Genomic DNA, 15,222 nt, shown 5'->3' on the forward strand with positions numbered 1-15,222 from the left:
CCTTTTAGATATACTTTTGCAACCCTTTCCGGCTTCATGCATGTCAACAATTCTAAATCTTTGGTCTTCTGAGATCTCTTTTGTTCAAGGCATTGTTCACATCAGGCAATGCCTCTTGTGAATAGCAAACTGACATTTTGTGAGTGTTTTTTAGGTCAAGGCAGCTCTAACCAACATCTCCAATCTTGTCTCGTTGATTGGACCAGGTTAGCTGACTCCAATTAGCTTTTGGAGAAGTAATTAGCCTAGGGGTTCATACTTTTTTTCAACCTACAGTCGTTGCCAAAAGTTGAGAATGACACAGATATTAATTTTCACAAAGTCTGCTGCCTCAGTGTCTTTAGATATTTTCGTCAGATGTTACTATGGAATACTGAAGTATAATTTCAAGCCTTTCATAAGTGTCAAAGTGTTTATTGACAATTACATGAAGTTGATGCAAAGAGTCGATATTTGCAGTGTTGACCCTTCTTTTTCAAGACCTCTGCAATCCGCCCTGGCATGCTGTCAATTAACTTCTGGGCCACATCCTGACTGATGGCAGCCCATTCTTGCATAATCAATGTTTTGGAGTTTGTCAGAATTTGTGGGTTTTTGTTTGTCCACCCGCATCTTGAGAATTGACCACAAGTTCTTAATGGGATTAAGGTCTGGGGAGTTTCCTGGCCATGGACCCAATATATCAATGTTTTGTTCCCCGAGCCACTTAGTTATCACTTTTGCCTTATGGCAAGGTGCTCCATCATGCTGGAAAAGGCATTGTCCGTCACCAAACTGTTCCTGGATGGTTGGGAGAAGTTGGAGGATGTGCTGGTACCATTCTTTATTCATGGCTGTGTTCTTAGGCAAAATTGTGAGTGAGCTGAGAAGCAACCCCACACATGAATGGTCTCAGGGTGCTTTACTGTTGGCATGACACAGGACTGATGGAAGCGCTCACCTTGTCTTCTCCGGACAAGGTTTTCTCCGGATGCCCCAAACAATAGGAAAGGGGATTCACGAGAGAAAATGACTTTACCCCAGTCCTCAGCAGTCCAATCCCTGTACCTTTTGCAGAATATCAGTCTGTCCCTGATGTTTTTCCTGGAGAGAAGTGGCTTCTTTGCTGCCCTTCTTGACACCAGGCCATCCTCCAAAAGTCTTCACCTCACTGTGCGTGCAGATGCACTCACACCTGCCTGCTGCCATTCCTGAGCAAGCTCTGTACTGGTGGTGCCCCGATCCCGCAGCTGAATCAACTTTAGGAGACGGTCCTGGCGTTTGCTGGACTTTCTTGGGGGCCCTGACGCCTTCTTCACAACAACTGAACCGCTTTCCTTGAAGTGCTTGATGATCCGATAAATGGTTGATTCAGGTGCAATCTTACTGGCAGCAATATCCTTGCCTGTGAAGCCCTTTTTGTGCAAAGCAATGATGACGGCACGTGTTTCCTTGCAGGTAACCATGGTTGTCAGAGGAAGAACAATGATTCCAATCACCACCCTCCTTTTGAAGCTTCCAGTCTGTTATTTGAACTCAATCAGCATGACAGAGTGATCTCTAACCTTGTCCTCATCAATACTCACACCTGTGTTAACAAGAGAATCACTGACATGATATCAGCTGGTCCTTTTGTGGCAGGGCTGAAATGCAGCGGATTTTGTTTTTTTGAGATTCAGTTCATTTGCATGGCAAAGAGGGACTTTGCAAATAATTGCAATTCATCTGATCACTCTTCATAACATTCTGGAGTATATGCAAATTGGCATCATATAAACTGAGGCAGCAGACTTTGTGAAAATTAATATTTGTGTCATTCTCAAAACTTTTGGCCACAACTGTACACTGTGAATGTTTAAATTATGTATTCAACATATACAAAAATACGATACATTGTGTGTTAGTTTAAGCACACTGTTTGTCTATTGTTGTGACTTGATGACACATTTATTCAGTAATCCAGGTAATTCCAAAGGGTTCACATACTTTTTCTTGCCACTGTATATTAATGTGAACCATGCCAACTCATCTTGAAAATAAACTTGTACAAAATGGCTGAAGCATAATGTTGGCACTTGTAAGTCACACAAAATGGCGTTATACAAAATGACTCTTCAGGCTATTTTCAGAAAAGAGGAACAAACCAATCCCATAACTCACTGCATAGAAAGTGTCAAATCTAATAGTTTGAATTCTGATTGTTTTGAGTGTCTTCAGACACTCAAGTATATTACGTGTATGAATAAATTGACAATAATTACATCGAATATACCGAAACACTAAAATGTCAATTATGCCTCCCACAAAAAGCCTATTCGGCGCTGTTTTCCTTGCTGTATGCAGTTCTCGTTTAAATCCGAAATTTATGGCACCCACAAACCAGATTTTTATCAGTCCTTTATCTTTTGATAGCAGTTTTGAGAAACTGTTTATATGCGCCGATTTTATTTGACAGTGGGTGACTTATTTGCCTGCATCCAAAATGGGGCTTTGTTTATTCCGTTAATTTATTCCATGATCTGTTGAAGAAATGTGGATAATAAAACGGTGCCTCATTTTCAAAATAATCCAAGGTCGACCAAGACCGAAGTTGTAAAGGACATTGGCATGGTATAGGTTCGGTAGTTCCACCACAATGTTTTTAGGCAATACGAACATTTTACAATCCACGATGTTATTGGTAGACTTTATTAAGCTGTTCCTTTTTACATCAGAACGATGAATTCGTTGAGTTTACTGGAAGGACACGATTATTTCCAACAGCGCTCAAGTATGGATTTCTTAAAATAAAAATAAACTGTGGGAATTATAATTTTCCTGTACCTCCTCTGACGGCTGGACTCTACTGTAGCTTATTTCTAGAAATGTCTCTTGACCCCTTGGTAGCATGCCATACGCATGCGTCCTTGTTCCAAAATGCAGATCCTTTTTTTACCGCATTGCAGCGCATGTCTACGTAGGCCAACTCGTTTTCAAAATTCGTTATCAATCTTTATTCAAACTGTCCATTAGATTTCATGAAACCTTCACTGTAAACTGTATCATTCCTTCAAGTAATTTGATATTTAACTAGCCTACTGAACTTGCAACACCATGGACGTTGACCTATATGCTATCATATTTTATCACATTGTATACTTGGTTTTTTGGACTTGTTGTGCCTGATTTCTGCACAACAAGTCCAAAATTAAAAGTGTTTAATTTCTGACATTGTGGTATAGGCACTAAATTGAAATGGCATTGCAACTCATTTACTTATTCAAAAGGGCTCTCGTGAAACTTGTGTGATATTATTCTCTTGTTTTCACTCTGTGTTCCTCATGTTGATTTCAAACTATGTTCTGCTCATTCAGAAGAACAGAAGTTAGTTATATGTTTAGTTCTTGCAGATATTAAAAAAGTATAGTCTGTTTGTGCTTGCTCCAATACTGCATTTTTCAGGTATAGCCTGTCTTATTCACGGTTCAAATCGGGGTTTGTAGGTGATGGTACTGTCCACCAAATTGGTGGCCCTTCCATTGTGGTTTTGACTAGAAATCTGTTTAATTCCTAATGTTAAAGGTCCAATTCAGCTGTTTTTATCTCAATTTTAAATAATTTATTTGTAACAATTAAGCACTTAACTGTGATTTATTTTTTTACCATTTTAACTGAAAACAAATACAAATAAAGCTTCTTAGCAAAGAGCAATTTCTCAAGCAAGAATTTTGCTAGGACTGTCTGGGAATGGTCTGAGTGGGAAGGGGACAACTGAAAACTAGCTGTTATTAGTAGAAAGGTCTTACTCTCTTTGTGGGTTTTTAACAAATTTACCGCCATGCGCATGCACGTGTCTCAGAGGGTATCATTGTGTCTCAGTTGCTATTCCCATTCTTCAGTGGCCTGTTGTAGGACTGCTTGCCAGGTGCTATCTGTCTCTGTGAAACATTCTATTCACACCCTCCGACCCAAACCCCAAACTCACACATCGATACCTGAACTTGTGACGTTTTCCAGGGCATCAGTATTAACACATACATTTGAAGTCGGAAGTTTACATACACCTTAGCCAAATACATTCAAACTCAGTTTTTCACAATTCCTGACATTTAATCTGAGTAAGAATTCCCTGTTTTATGTGAGTTAGGATCATCACTTTATTTTAAGATCAGAGGACATTTCTCCAAAAAGTAAGATCTTCGTCCCCATGTGCAGTTGCAAACCATAGTCAGGCTTTTTTATGGTGGTTTTGGAGCTGTGGCTTCTTAGGACTCGTTTTACTGTGGATATAGATACTTTTGTACCCGTTTCCTCCAGTATCTTCACAAGGTCCATTGATGTTGTTCTGGGATTGATTTGCACTTTTCGCACTTTTTGCACCAAAGTACGTTCATCTCTAGGAGACATGTCTCTTTCCTGAGCGGTATGACAGCTGCGTGGTCCCATAGTGTTTATACTTGCATACTATTGTTTGTTCAGATGAACGTTGTACCTTCAGGTTTTGGAAATTGTTCCCAAGGATGAACCAGACTTGTGGAGGTACACCACCAATTGACTCAAATTATGTCAAATAGCTTGACAGAAACTTCTAAAGCCATGACATAATTTTCTGGAATTTTCCAAGCTGTTTAAAAGGCATAGTCAACTTAGTGTATGTAAACTTCTGACCCACTGGAATTGTGATACAGTGAATTATAAGTGAAATAATCTGTCTCTAAACAATTGTTGGAAAAATTAGTTGTATCGTGCACAAAGTAGATGTCCTAACCGGCTTGCCAAAACTATAGTTTGTTAACAAGAAATTTGTGGAGTGGTTGAAAAACAAGTATTAATGACTCCAACCTAAGTGTATGTAAACGTCCGACTTCAACTGTACCAATCGGCACACTAGCTCTGATCCAGGGCATTATGTTAGTGTGTTTAGTAGCATAGTGGTTGAAGTTGGGAGAGTTAGCTAGCTAGCTTTTTTCAGGATGAATATATTGTTTTTATAATTTTTTTGGATACACTGTTATTATTAATGCAAAAAAATCACTACAACCATGCAACCACTGTTGCTTGTACTTTAGCTGTCACCTTGATAAATTGGCTACACTGGATAGCTAGTACTACCCACAAAGATAGACAACTAACCTCTTATCTGCGCTACTTTTAATTTTAAATGTAATTGCACACCGATGCTGTTGGTGGTAATGCCTCATCCTCTCTGTTACCATTCGACATCCTGTCTCATCTTGTCTCACAGCGAAGGTACAGTGCCTTCAGAAAGTATTCATACCCTTTGACTTATTTGAAATGTTGTTGTGTTACAGCCTGATTTTCAAAATGGATTAAATACAACTACTCTCACCCATCTACACACAATACCCCATAATGACATCGTGAAAACATGTTTTTAGAAATCTTTGCACATTTATTGAAAATGCAATACAGAAATATCTCATTTACATAAGTATTCACATCCCTGAGAATACTTTGTAAAAGCACCTTTGGTGGCAATTACAGCATTGGGTTGTCTTGGGTATATCTATCAGCTTTGGGGATTTTCTTACATTCTTCCTTGCAGATTTTCTCAAGCTCTGTTAAATTAGAAGGGGAGCAGCAGTGAACAGCAATCTTCAAGTCTTTCAATGGGATTCAAGTCTGGACTTTGGGCACTCAAGGTCTTTTACTTTCACATTCTTGTTCTGAAGCCATTCCAGCTTTGCTTTGGCTGTATGCTTGGGGTCATTGTCCTGTTGGAATGTAAATGTTCACCCTAGTCTAAGGTTTATTTGCACTCTTTTGTCTCAGCAGAACACAATCTTTTGCCTTATGTTCTGAGACTTTCACATGCCTTTTTGCAAACTCCAGGCATGCTGTCATGTGCCCTTTCCTCAGGAGTGGCTTCCGTCTGGCCGCTCTCCCATAAAGTCCAGATTGGTGGAATGCTGTAGAGACTGTTAAGGGTGTCAGAGTGGTCATTTGTTCTTGGTCACCTCCCTGACCAAGGTCCTTCTTGCCCGGTTGCTCAGTTTGGTCGAAAGACCAGCTCTAGGCTGGTCATTTATTTATTATTTTCAAGAATTTGTAATACATTTCTATAAACTTATAAATACCGTATGAGCTTATTACAAATGTATAATAAATGTTTTATTCTCCATTGTTTGTTTTTGTCATTTGGGTCTTTGAATAGCAACTGAAGCCTACTGTACTTTGAAAAAAATGTTTTATACCACTTCTTATGTATACTTTGTGACACTATTCAATGTCACAAAGTAAAACATTCTTCAGTGGCCTGTTGTAGGACTGCTTGCCAGGTGCTATCTGTCTCTGTGAAACATTCTATTCACACCCTCCGACCCAAACCCCAAAATCACACATCAATACCCACGCATGCGCACGACGAAAGGCGATCTCGGCTGAAAGCGAAAAAAAAAATAGTTCTCACACAGTGCCACGCGTGCGCTGTGTGCGCCTCATTACGAGCAAGGTTGCTGCATCTTTTTTAGGTAGCTACAAGCGTTCTTTCGACAGCCAAAGGGTCGCATGGTGTCAGGGACGCGCCTAGTCACGGGAACAGTAATACAGCGCGTGCTCGTAAGCCCGGATCGCGCTTAGACAGCAAAGGGAATCAAACAGCGTGCAAGAATTGAACCCCAATGGTTACATTGGGCCAGAACATGCAGTCGATCTACGCACAATACTTCGCTGCGCTCAATTTCACAACGTATTTTACTTTGTATCGGAGAAGATAAGGACATCAAACTCATCTGTATGATCGGGGGACAGGAGCGCACAGTATGGTCCGGGAAACCAGACATTTATGGGTGGGAAATTTACCCGAAAATGTACGAGAGGAGAAGATCATTGAACATTTCAAACGGTGAGTAACGACATATTTCACCGAGAAACGTTATCCCACAACTGTCAGCATCTGTCTGCCTGATTCCCCTTAAATCAGAGGGAGATCAATTCTGGATCGAATTGCCCAGGCAAGTGACAGCCTGGCTAACCCACTGCCAACAAACCAGCAACCCAATGCAAACAACTCGGGTGAAGAGGAAGATAGTTATAATATCTAACTAAATAACATGAGCTTACCAATTGCTATCTATGGCCCATTTACCTGGATTTCGAGGTCTTGCAAGCCACTTCTCACACGCGGTGGACTTAGAAATAGCTTAGGTAGCTAGTTAATTACTTTAGAAAACAGCTAGCTAGCGCCACTGAACAATCGTGCCACTGAAGCAGCCTGCTGGTTGTGGTGTGTTAAGACCGAGCGACTTGGCTTGTTTCAAAGTTATGCCATGGTATAGCCTAATTAAAACTTGCCAGTTGTGGAGTGTCTCCGGCAATGGAATTGTAACGAACCATGCAGTGGCTAGAAGTCTGTCAGCAATCAATCATAGTTCTAAAATCAAAACATACTGCCCACGTGCAATGTACTCACACCTTCGAAGCATGTTAATCACTACTTCGCATCAATGTTTTTCCTTGATGCAACTGCTCGCTGTTCAGCCAAGTGATGGTTCATTGTGAGATCAACTGCAATTGCTGGGCCCCACCGCAAGATTTGTTGCAAATTTCAAGTAGTTTCAAAGTGTCAAGTTCCGCTGAGGCTCTGCAACGTAAAAAATATTGAGGTGATGCAGAGCTGACTTGCCAGCAGCATCATACTGTGTGTGACTATTGGCGTCAATTGGCCAAATAATGGAATTAAATGTCAGTGGTTAGCAGTTGACATTCAACATGTTTTTTTCAAAATAAACTGAAATGTTAATTGAATGCATGTATGGTTGCTATGGTTTGTTATTCAAATGAGTAATATAGCCTAACATTTCGTAGGCCTATAGGTAACAGCCTACAATTTCAAGATTGTCCCCTTCTTTACATTGGTTGCATTCATAAATTGTGTAAACAAACGACAATAATGACGACCATAAACCCTAATTAAACTGTCAACGTTGGAATAAGAATCACGGTGATTATAAGGCACTGATCGTATTCCCTATTGGTAGCCTACATGATTGTCGATATAGCTAACCCTATATAAACTATAGGCTCTTGGAACATTATGTTTCACTTCTGAAATGTAAAGGGCGATTTTATTGACATTGCTCCATTATTATTACTTCACATTTTTACAATTTTTGTCAAATCAGACTGTGTGATGGATGGTAAACTATATAGCTTTTGTGCATTTAACAAACATTTCCCAACATCTGAATTGGGCTAAATTTGGTTGTCTTGACACTGTGCGCTCTCTAGTTCCTACTGTCTGTCAAAGAAAAAACAGGCCGCCTATCTGTCGAGCTCGGCAGGAGGAGTAGCCTAATTAAAATACGCGATATCCGTATTATTTCTTTCCGTTAGCTGAAGTGCTGCGTTTTTAAGTTAAAACATTATGGCTGTATGTCCTAAGTGGCCTATTTCTGACACGGTTTCCAGCGCAGGTTTTGATATAGAGACAAACAGCGTATTCTCATCAGACCATTATGACTGGCAATTTCAGACTGTATTTTGTAGGTTAATCTCAAACGGATGCTCATTTAGGCCTAGTTTCATTGAATTTAATCCTTAATCTTTGATGTTATGTTCAGATGCATGCATGAATGCTGGTAACCTATCTGCTTTTCAAATCTTGTGGTGCATTTATGTCGTCCTTATGATGTTCATTCATTATGTCCTAGAAATGTAATATGCATAGACTATTAAAAACATTTGACAATTGATCACAGACATTTTGATTTTGTTTTGAAGATGAGGTAATGAGTGCGCATGGAAAAACATTTCGGGTGCTCACTGCTCGTCGAGCAGCTTCTGGTTATATTGTAACAAACAAAGAAGCAGACAGCGTATGCAGGTGCATGACAGCTGAGTGTGTGATAGGAGTCATTGAAGATGGGGGACGGCAGAATGAGTAAGCAGTGTGAACGGGTTTCTAAAATGGCGTCGGAGGCTATTCAATGTGGGAACTAGCATACCTTAGAGTCTACACTTATGGGCATTCTCTGGGTGTCGGTCGGACAATAAGCAGAAATAGATGTGTGTTCTGTGGTTTTCATTTTCTCCCTGAATATAAAAAAGTGTTGTATGGAGTAGCCTAAGCTCCCCAAGACGTTGGCAAATAACTCTAATCAGAAATAACATCGTAACTGTAATATTCCAGCTGTTTTATAGACGCCATAGGCTACAATGGAAATACATTTGAAGGCAATAACCCATTTTAATTATAGGCTATATCCAGGGAAACGATTGAAATCACTTTTTCCTCTGAAATAAACTTTAATTTTCCTTGCATAAAACAGTTGCACTTTACGTATTAAAATATAGAAGCCCATATAGCTATATTTCTCTTTTGCAAGCCTTATTGGAAGGACAAGTGAAATGATCCCATATTGCGTAATGCATCGGGTTTGCACCCACAAGCAAGAGGAGGGCTCCACACGGCGACCATTTTACTCTTATATGCGCCAAAATATATATAGCTTTCAGACCTGATATTTTAATTTAGGAGCACCAGTGCGCTTAGACAAATTAAGGATTCTAGCGTTCATTTTTTATTGTGCATGTATTTATGTGCGCGTAAGTTTTTCAATTTACGCGCACACGTGCTCCTTGTAACAACAACAAAACTCAGTGTAGAGCCATGGGTCCTCATTTATAACCTTTAAGTAAATTAACACGAAATATCTGACGCACGCCATCCCCATGTTTCCCGTTATAAATTAAACCTGTCATAAAAAAGAGCGCGCGTTAACGAGCATTATAACGCTGCCTGAAACACGCCCATAATTAATATTTTGTTGTGACAAAACCAGCCTGTATACTTTGGAAGTATTGGAACTAGACCAAGACCGTATCAAAAGGAAATGGCGAACTTGATTAAAATTTATTTGGAGGTGTTGGCAGAACGTTTTTTTTCCAGTGACATTTGCTGTATTCAATTAATCAATCCAATGTATTTATGAAGACCTTTTTACATCAGCTGATGTCACAACGTGCTGTACAGAAATCCAGCCTAAAATCCCAAACAGCATGCAATGCAGGTGTAGAAGCACAGTGGCTAGGAAAAACTCTCTAGAAAGGCCTTAACCTAGGAAGAAACCTAGAGAGGAACCAGGCTATGAGGGGCAGCCAGTCCTCTTCTGGCTGTGCTAGGGGGAGATTATAACAGAACATGGCCAAAATGTTCAAACATTCATAGATGACCAGCAGGGTCAAATAATAATCACAATCATCACAGTGGTTGTAGAGGGTGCACCTCAGGAGTAAATGTCAGTTGGCTTTTCATAGCTCATCATTCATAGTATCTCTACCCCATCTGCTGTCTCTAGAGAGTTGAAAACAGCAGGTCTGAGACAAGGTTGCACGTTCGGTGAACAGGTCAGGGTTCCATAGCCGCAGGCAGAACAGTTGAAACGAGCAGCAGCACAACCAGGTGGACTGGGGGACAGCAAGGAGTCATCAGGCCAGGTAGTGGGGAGAGGGATAGATGCTTAAATTCACACCGGATAAGAAAGGAGAAATACTCTAGATATAATAGACTGACTCTAGCCCCCTGACACAAACTATTGCAGCATAAATACTGATTGCAAATTGTTGTGGACCTGTTAACAAATCGTTTGAATGCAGCAATGTTTGCATCCACTTTTTCCCTAACCTAAATATGCTGCACAGTCTGAGAATTCTGAAACATCGTCCGCTTTGAAAAAAATGAAAACTACATTTAGACCTAGTTAGTTTGCATTGAAGTGTGTAGGCTACCACTATCTGTTCACCTATTACATTCTACTGTATACTATAAACTGTGCTCCCTGCCCGATGCATAGAGCAAAAGCTTGAAATTATAATATCCTTTCTAATAGGCCCAATTTAAATGAGAGATGGACATGGGTATTTGTTGTATGGCTACTTCGGGAATATGAACTCTGCTGTCTCAACATGGCCAGAAAAGGTGAGGAGTTTATTCTGCAATGGTTATGAAAAATGTATATGTTTATAAAGTAAATATTGTCTACTCGAGAGATTTGACTTGCCAAGCATGTCAAGGAAAAGGGTGTCTACTTTGAAGAATCTCTAATATGAAATATATTTTGATGTAACTTTTTTTTGGTTATTACATGATTCCATGTGTGTTATTTCATAGTTCTGATGTCTTCACTATTATTCTACCATGTAAAAAATAAAGAAAACATGAAAAAATGAGTCGGTGACCAAACTTTTGACTGGTACTGTATACTGAACAAGAATATAAATGCAACATGCAACAATTAAGATTTTACTGAGTTACAGTTCATATAAGGAAATCGGTCAATTTTAAATAAATAATTTGGGGCCTTTTCTATGGATTTTACATAACTGGGCAGGGGCACAGCCATGGGTGAACCTGGGAGGGCATAGGCCCACCCACTGGGGAGCCAGACCCAGCCAATCAGAATTTTTTTTCTACCACAAAAGGACTTTATTACAGACAGAAATACGCCTCAGCGTTAACTTGAAACGTATAAATGCCAACTTTTGCGTGAAAACAGGCGCACACATATTTTGGGGCATGTTTTGTGTACCCAACATTTATAAATGAAGCCCCGGAAGAGCAAACCAGGAAATTTCACGTGTGTGTATATATGCTGCGTTGTGCAGACCTCAGAGTTCCATCTTTGAATAACTTAAGGGACCTTTCTCATAACTAGAATACATGATATATTGAATGTACAGTATATCACAAAAGTGAGTACACCCCTCACATTTTTGTAAATATGAGTATATCTTTTCATGTGACAACACTGAAGAAATTACACTTTGCTACAATGTAAAGTAGTGAGTGTACAGCTTGTATAACAGTAAATTTGCTGTCCCCTCAAAATAACTCAACACATAGCCATTAATGTCTAAACCGCTGGCAACAAAAGTGAGTACACCCCTAAGTGAAAATGTCCAAATTGGGCCGAAAGTGTCTATTTTGTATGGCCACCATCATTTTCCAGCACTGCCTTAACCCTCTTGGGCATGAAGTTCACCAGAGCTTCACAGTTTGCCACTGAAGCCCTCTTCCCCTCCTCCATGATGACATCACAGAGCTGGTGGATGTTAGAGACCTTGCACTCCTCCACCTTCCGTTTGAGGATGCTCCACAGATGCTCAATTGGGTTTAGGTCTGGAGACATGCTTGGCCAGTCCATCACCTTTACTCTCAGCTTCTTTAGCAAGGCAGTGGTCGTCTTGGAGGTGTGTTTGGGGTTGTTATCATGTTGGAATACTGCCCGGCTGCCCAGTCTCCAAAGGAGGGGATCATGCTCTGCTTCAGTATGTCACAGTACATGTTGGCATTCATGGTTCCCTCAATGAACTGTAGCTCCCCAGTGCCGACAGCACTCATGCAGCCCCAGACCATGACACTCCCACCACAATGCTTGACTGTAGGCAAGACACACTTGTCTTTGTACTCCTCACCTGGTTGCCGCCACACACGCTTGACACCATCTGAACCACATAAGTTTATCTTGGTCTCATCAGACCACAGGACATGGTTCCAGTAATCCATGTCCTTAGTCTGCTTGTCTTCAGCAAACTGTTTGCGGGCTTTCTTGTGCATCATCTTTAGAAGAGGCTTCCTTTTGGGACGACAGCCATGCAGACCAATTTGATGCAGTGTACGGCGTATGGTCTGAGCACTGACAGGCTGACACCCCACCCCTTCAACCTCTGCAGCAATGCTGGCAGCACTCATACGTCTATTTCCCAAAGACAACCTCTGGATATGACACTGAGCAAGTGCACTCAACTTCTTTGGTCGACCATGGCGAGGCCTGTTCTGAGTGGAACCTGTCCAGTTAAACCGCTGTATGGTCTTGGCCACCGTGCTGCAGCTCAGTTTCAGGGTCTTGGCAATCTTCTTATAGCCCAGGCCATCTTTATGTAGAGCAACAATTATTTTTTTCAGATCCTCAGAGTTCTTTGCCATGAGGTGGCATGTTGAACTTCCAGTGACCAGTCAGTATGAGGGAGTGTGAGAGTGATGACACCAAATTTAACACACCTGCTCCGCATTCACACCTGAGACCTTGTAACACTAACGAGTCACATGACACTGGGGAGGGAAAATGGCTAATTGGGCCCAATTTGGACATTTTCACTTAGGGGTGTACTCACTTTTGTTGCCAGCGGTTTAGAAATTAATGACTGTGTTATTTGAGGGGACAGCAAATTTACACTGTTATACATGCTGTACACTCACTACTTTACATTGTAGCAAAGTGTAATTTCTTCAGTGTTGTCACATGAAAATATATACTCAAATATTTACAAAAATGTGAGGGGTGTACTTGCTTTTGTGATATACTGTATGTACAGGTAACTCCCAAAAATACAGGAAACACTTGAGTACATGAGGTATAGGCCTACAAAGTATATTGAATGCAGGTGCTTCCACACAGGTGTGGTTCCTGAGTTAATTGAAACATTTCAGCTTTAAAATCTATGCCAAACAAAGTTTAACAAACCATACAACTCGATGCACAAGGACTACGTTGAACAATTTAAACAGGATATTTCACAAAAACACTTTTAGTGGAGGAACTTTGCAGATGCAAAGTTTGATAACAGAATTACAGTAAAATCTCCCTCAGTTTACGGGACCAAAAACTCTTAAGTATCTGCCCCGAATTAAGATTCAGAGATGTCTGCAGAAAGAATGGGGTGTCAGCTATGACATGACACCTTGGGTTTCATTATTATTATTATTGGCTATTGAACTATGGTAGGTGAAGTGGATTCAAATCCGGTAACGGAATTACATCATGGGTCTCTGATCTGTATTATACAGAAATGCCTAGTTACGGATATGAATATCATTCTCTTACTTCATGGTAATGTATCATGGTACACAAAGGTAGAAATATGCAATATTCTTCTTTTGAATATCTGGGTATTATTTGACACGCTGGCTATTATTGTAATGAGTTCTGCCACAAAACAAGAACACTTTTGTTAGTTTCAGATGTCGTCTGGTCAGGACCAATCATAGACATCTATGTTTCTCAAGTTTGGACATCACAGTTGAGTACCTTTAAAGTCTATCTACATTATACTGTACTGAACTCTGCTCTACTGTACTGTTCTCTACGGTGCTGTCCAAACTTGTGAAACATAAATGTCTGTGATTGGTTCAGATTTGGTCCGGCCAGGGTGGACTGACCCAAACTACTTTTTGAAGTCCAGCGTTGGTTGGTGCTCAGTAGTTGAGGATGCTTGTTACAGTACATGTAACTAGGATAGGTGCCAGTAAGAGCTGGGTGAGGTAACATTTAACTTGAAAGTGAAAGAAGGGAGAGATTGTCCAGATGGTTTTCAGTCTTGCTTTGGCCACCAGAAGACAGAAAGAGAAACAGAACAGTTATGACTTGAACATAACAGTATGCCAGTGGAAGGGAGTTACAGTAGCAGGTGACACAACTGTGGTTTGTCTCTAGTATGATTTCCCATTGTAGCCAATTAAATTGCAGTAATTCCGATACTGATTTGGTAACAATTCCGAGTTTTAATCACTTAATAATTCCTAAACTTCATATCAGTAAAATCATTATAACTAATTGGCAGTCTAGCTTTACTTGTTGCTTCTATGAACTTTCATTATCCTCCCCCATAAGGGAGAGAAATGTGCACATATCTTTAAGATATTTTCTCAAGGCAATGTTTCTTAAACTTACAGAAGGCAAATAATTTCTCAAACTAAATAGAAGTGTTGATATTAGTTGTCAGGGGTCTTCAACATTTGTGTTTTGATGTATTTCTAATACCGTAAGACTTTTTTTGGTAGGTGTTGTCAAAGACCCCTTTTCCATCTGTTTGACCAGAAATTAAAGCTGTTAGTTGTTAAATAACAAATTATATATTTTTAAAACATACTCTTAGCTTTCGTTTGACATTCTCCTATGAACTTCACTTGTTAGTGCTCATGGGTCAAACACATTCTATGGAGAGCCTTGTGTCTGTGGGTTTTGGGGTTTTCCTTTCAATGAAGACAGACAACCAGGTTAGGGATGTTCCTTACCAATTAGTGACCTTATTTCATCAAACAAGTACAAGGGAGGAGTAGAAACCCGCAGACACTCGGCCCTCCGTGGAATGAGTTTTAAAGTGTTTTGGATGGAAATGCAATTAACATAACATCATGCTTAAGGTCATGAATAAAAATGACCAGTTGCCCATTACTTTGGCTACCATGGCTAGAAGAAAACATCTCAGTGACTTTGAAAGAGGGCCTCGAAGAGCATAGGAAGT

At 40.2% G+C, this 15,222-nt stretch overlaps 1 protein-coding gene across 4 annotated transcripts in view; it reads left to right on the forward strand.

Moving 5' to 3' along the window:
• The first annotated feature begins 6,418 nt into the window (after window positions 1-6,418).
• Window positions 6,419-15,222, forward strand: part of spen (spen family transcriptional repressor) — a 51,943-nt gene continuing 43,139 nt past the window's right edge. For all 4 annotated transcript variants that reach the window (XM_064957007.1, XM_064957009.1, XM_064957008.1 and 1 more), the window contains exon 1: window positions 6,419-6,823. In XM_064957007.1, coding sequence (XP_064813079.1) covers window positions 6,741-6,823 — 83 coding nt within the window. In that variant the 5' untranslated portion in view covers window positions 6,419-6,740. The remainder of the gene's footprint in view (window positions 6,824-15,222) is intronic.

The sequence above is a fragment of the Oncorhynchus masou genome, chromosome 33 (assembly GCF_036934945.1).
Source record: "Oncorhynchus masou masou isolate Uvic2021 chromosome 33, UVic_Omas_1.1, whole genome shotgun sequence".
Lineage (NCBI taxonomy): Eukaryota > Metazoa > Chordata > Actinopteri > Salmoniformes > Salmonidae > Oncorhynchus > Oncorhynchus masou.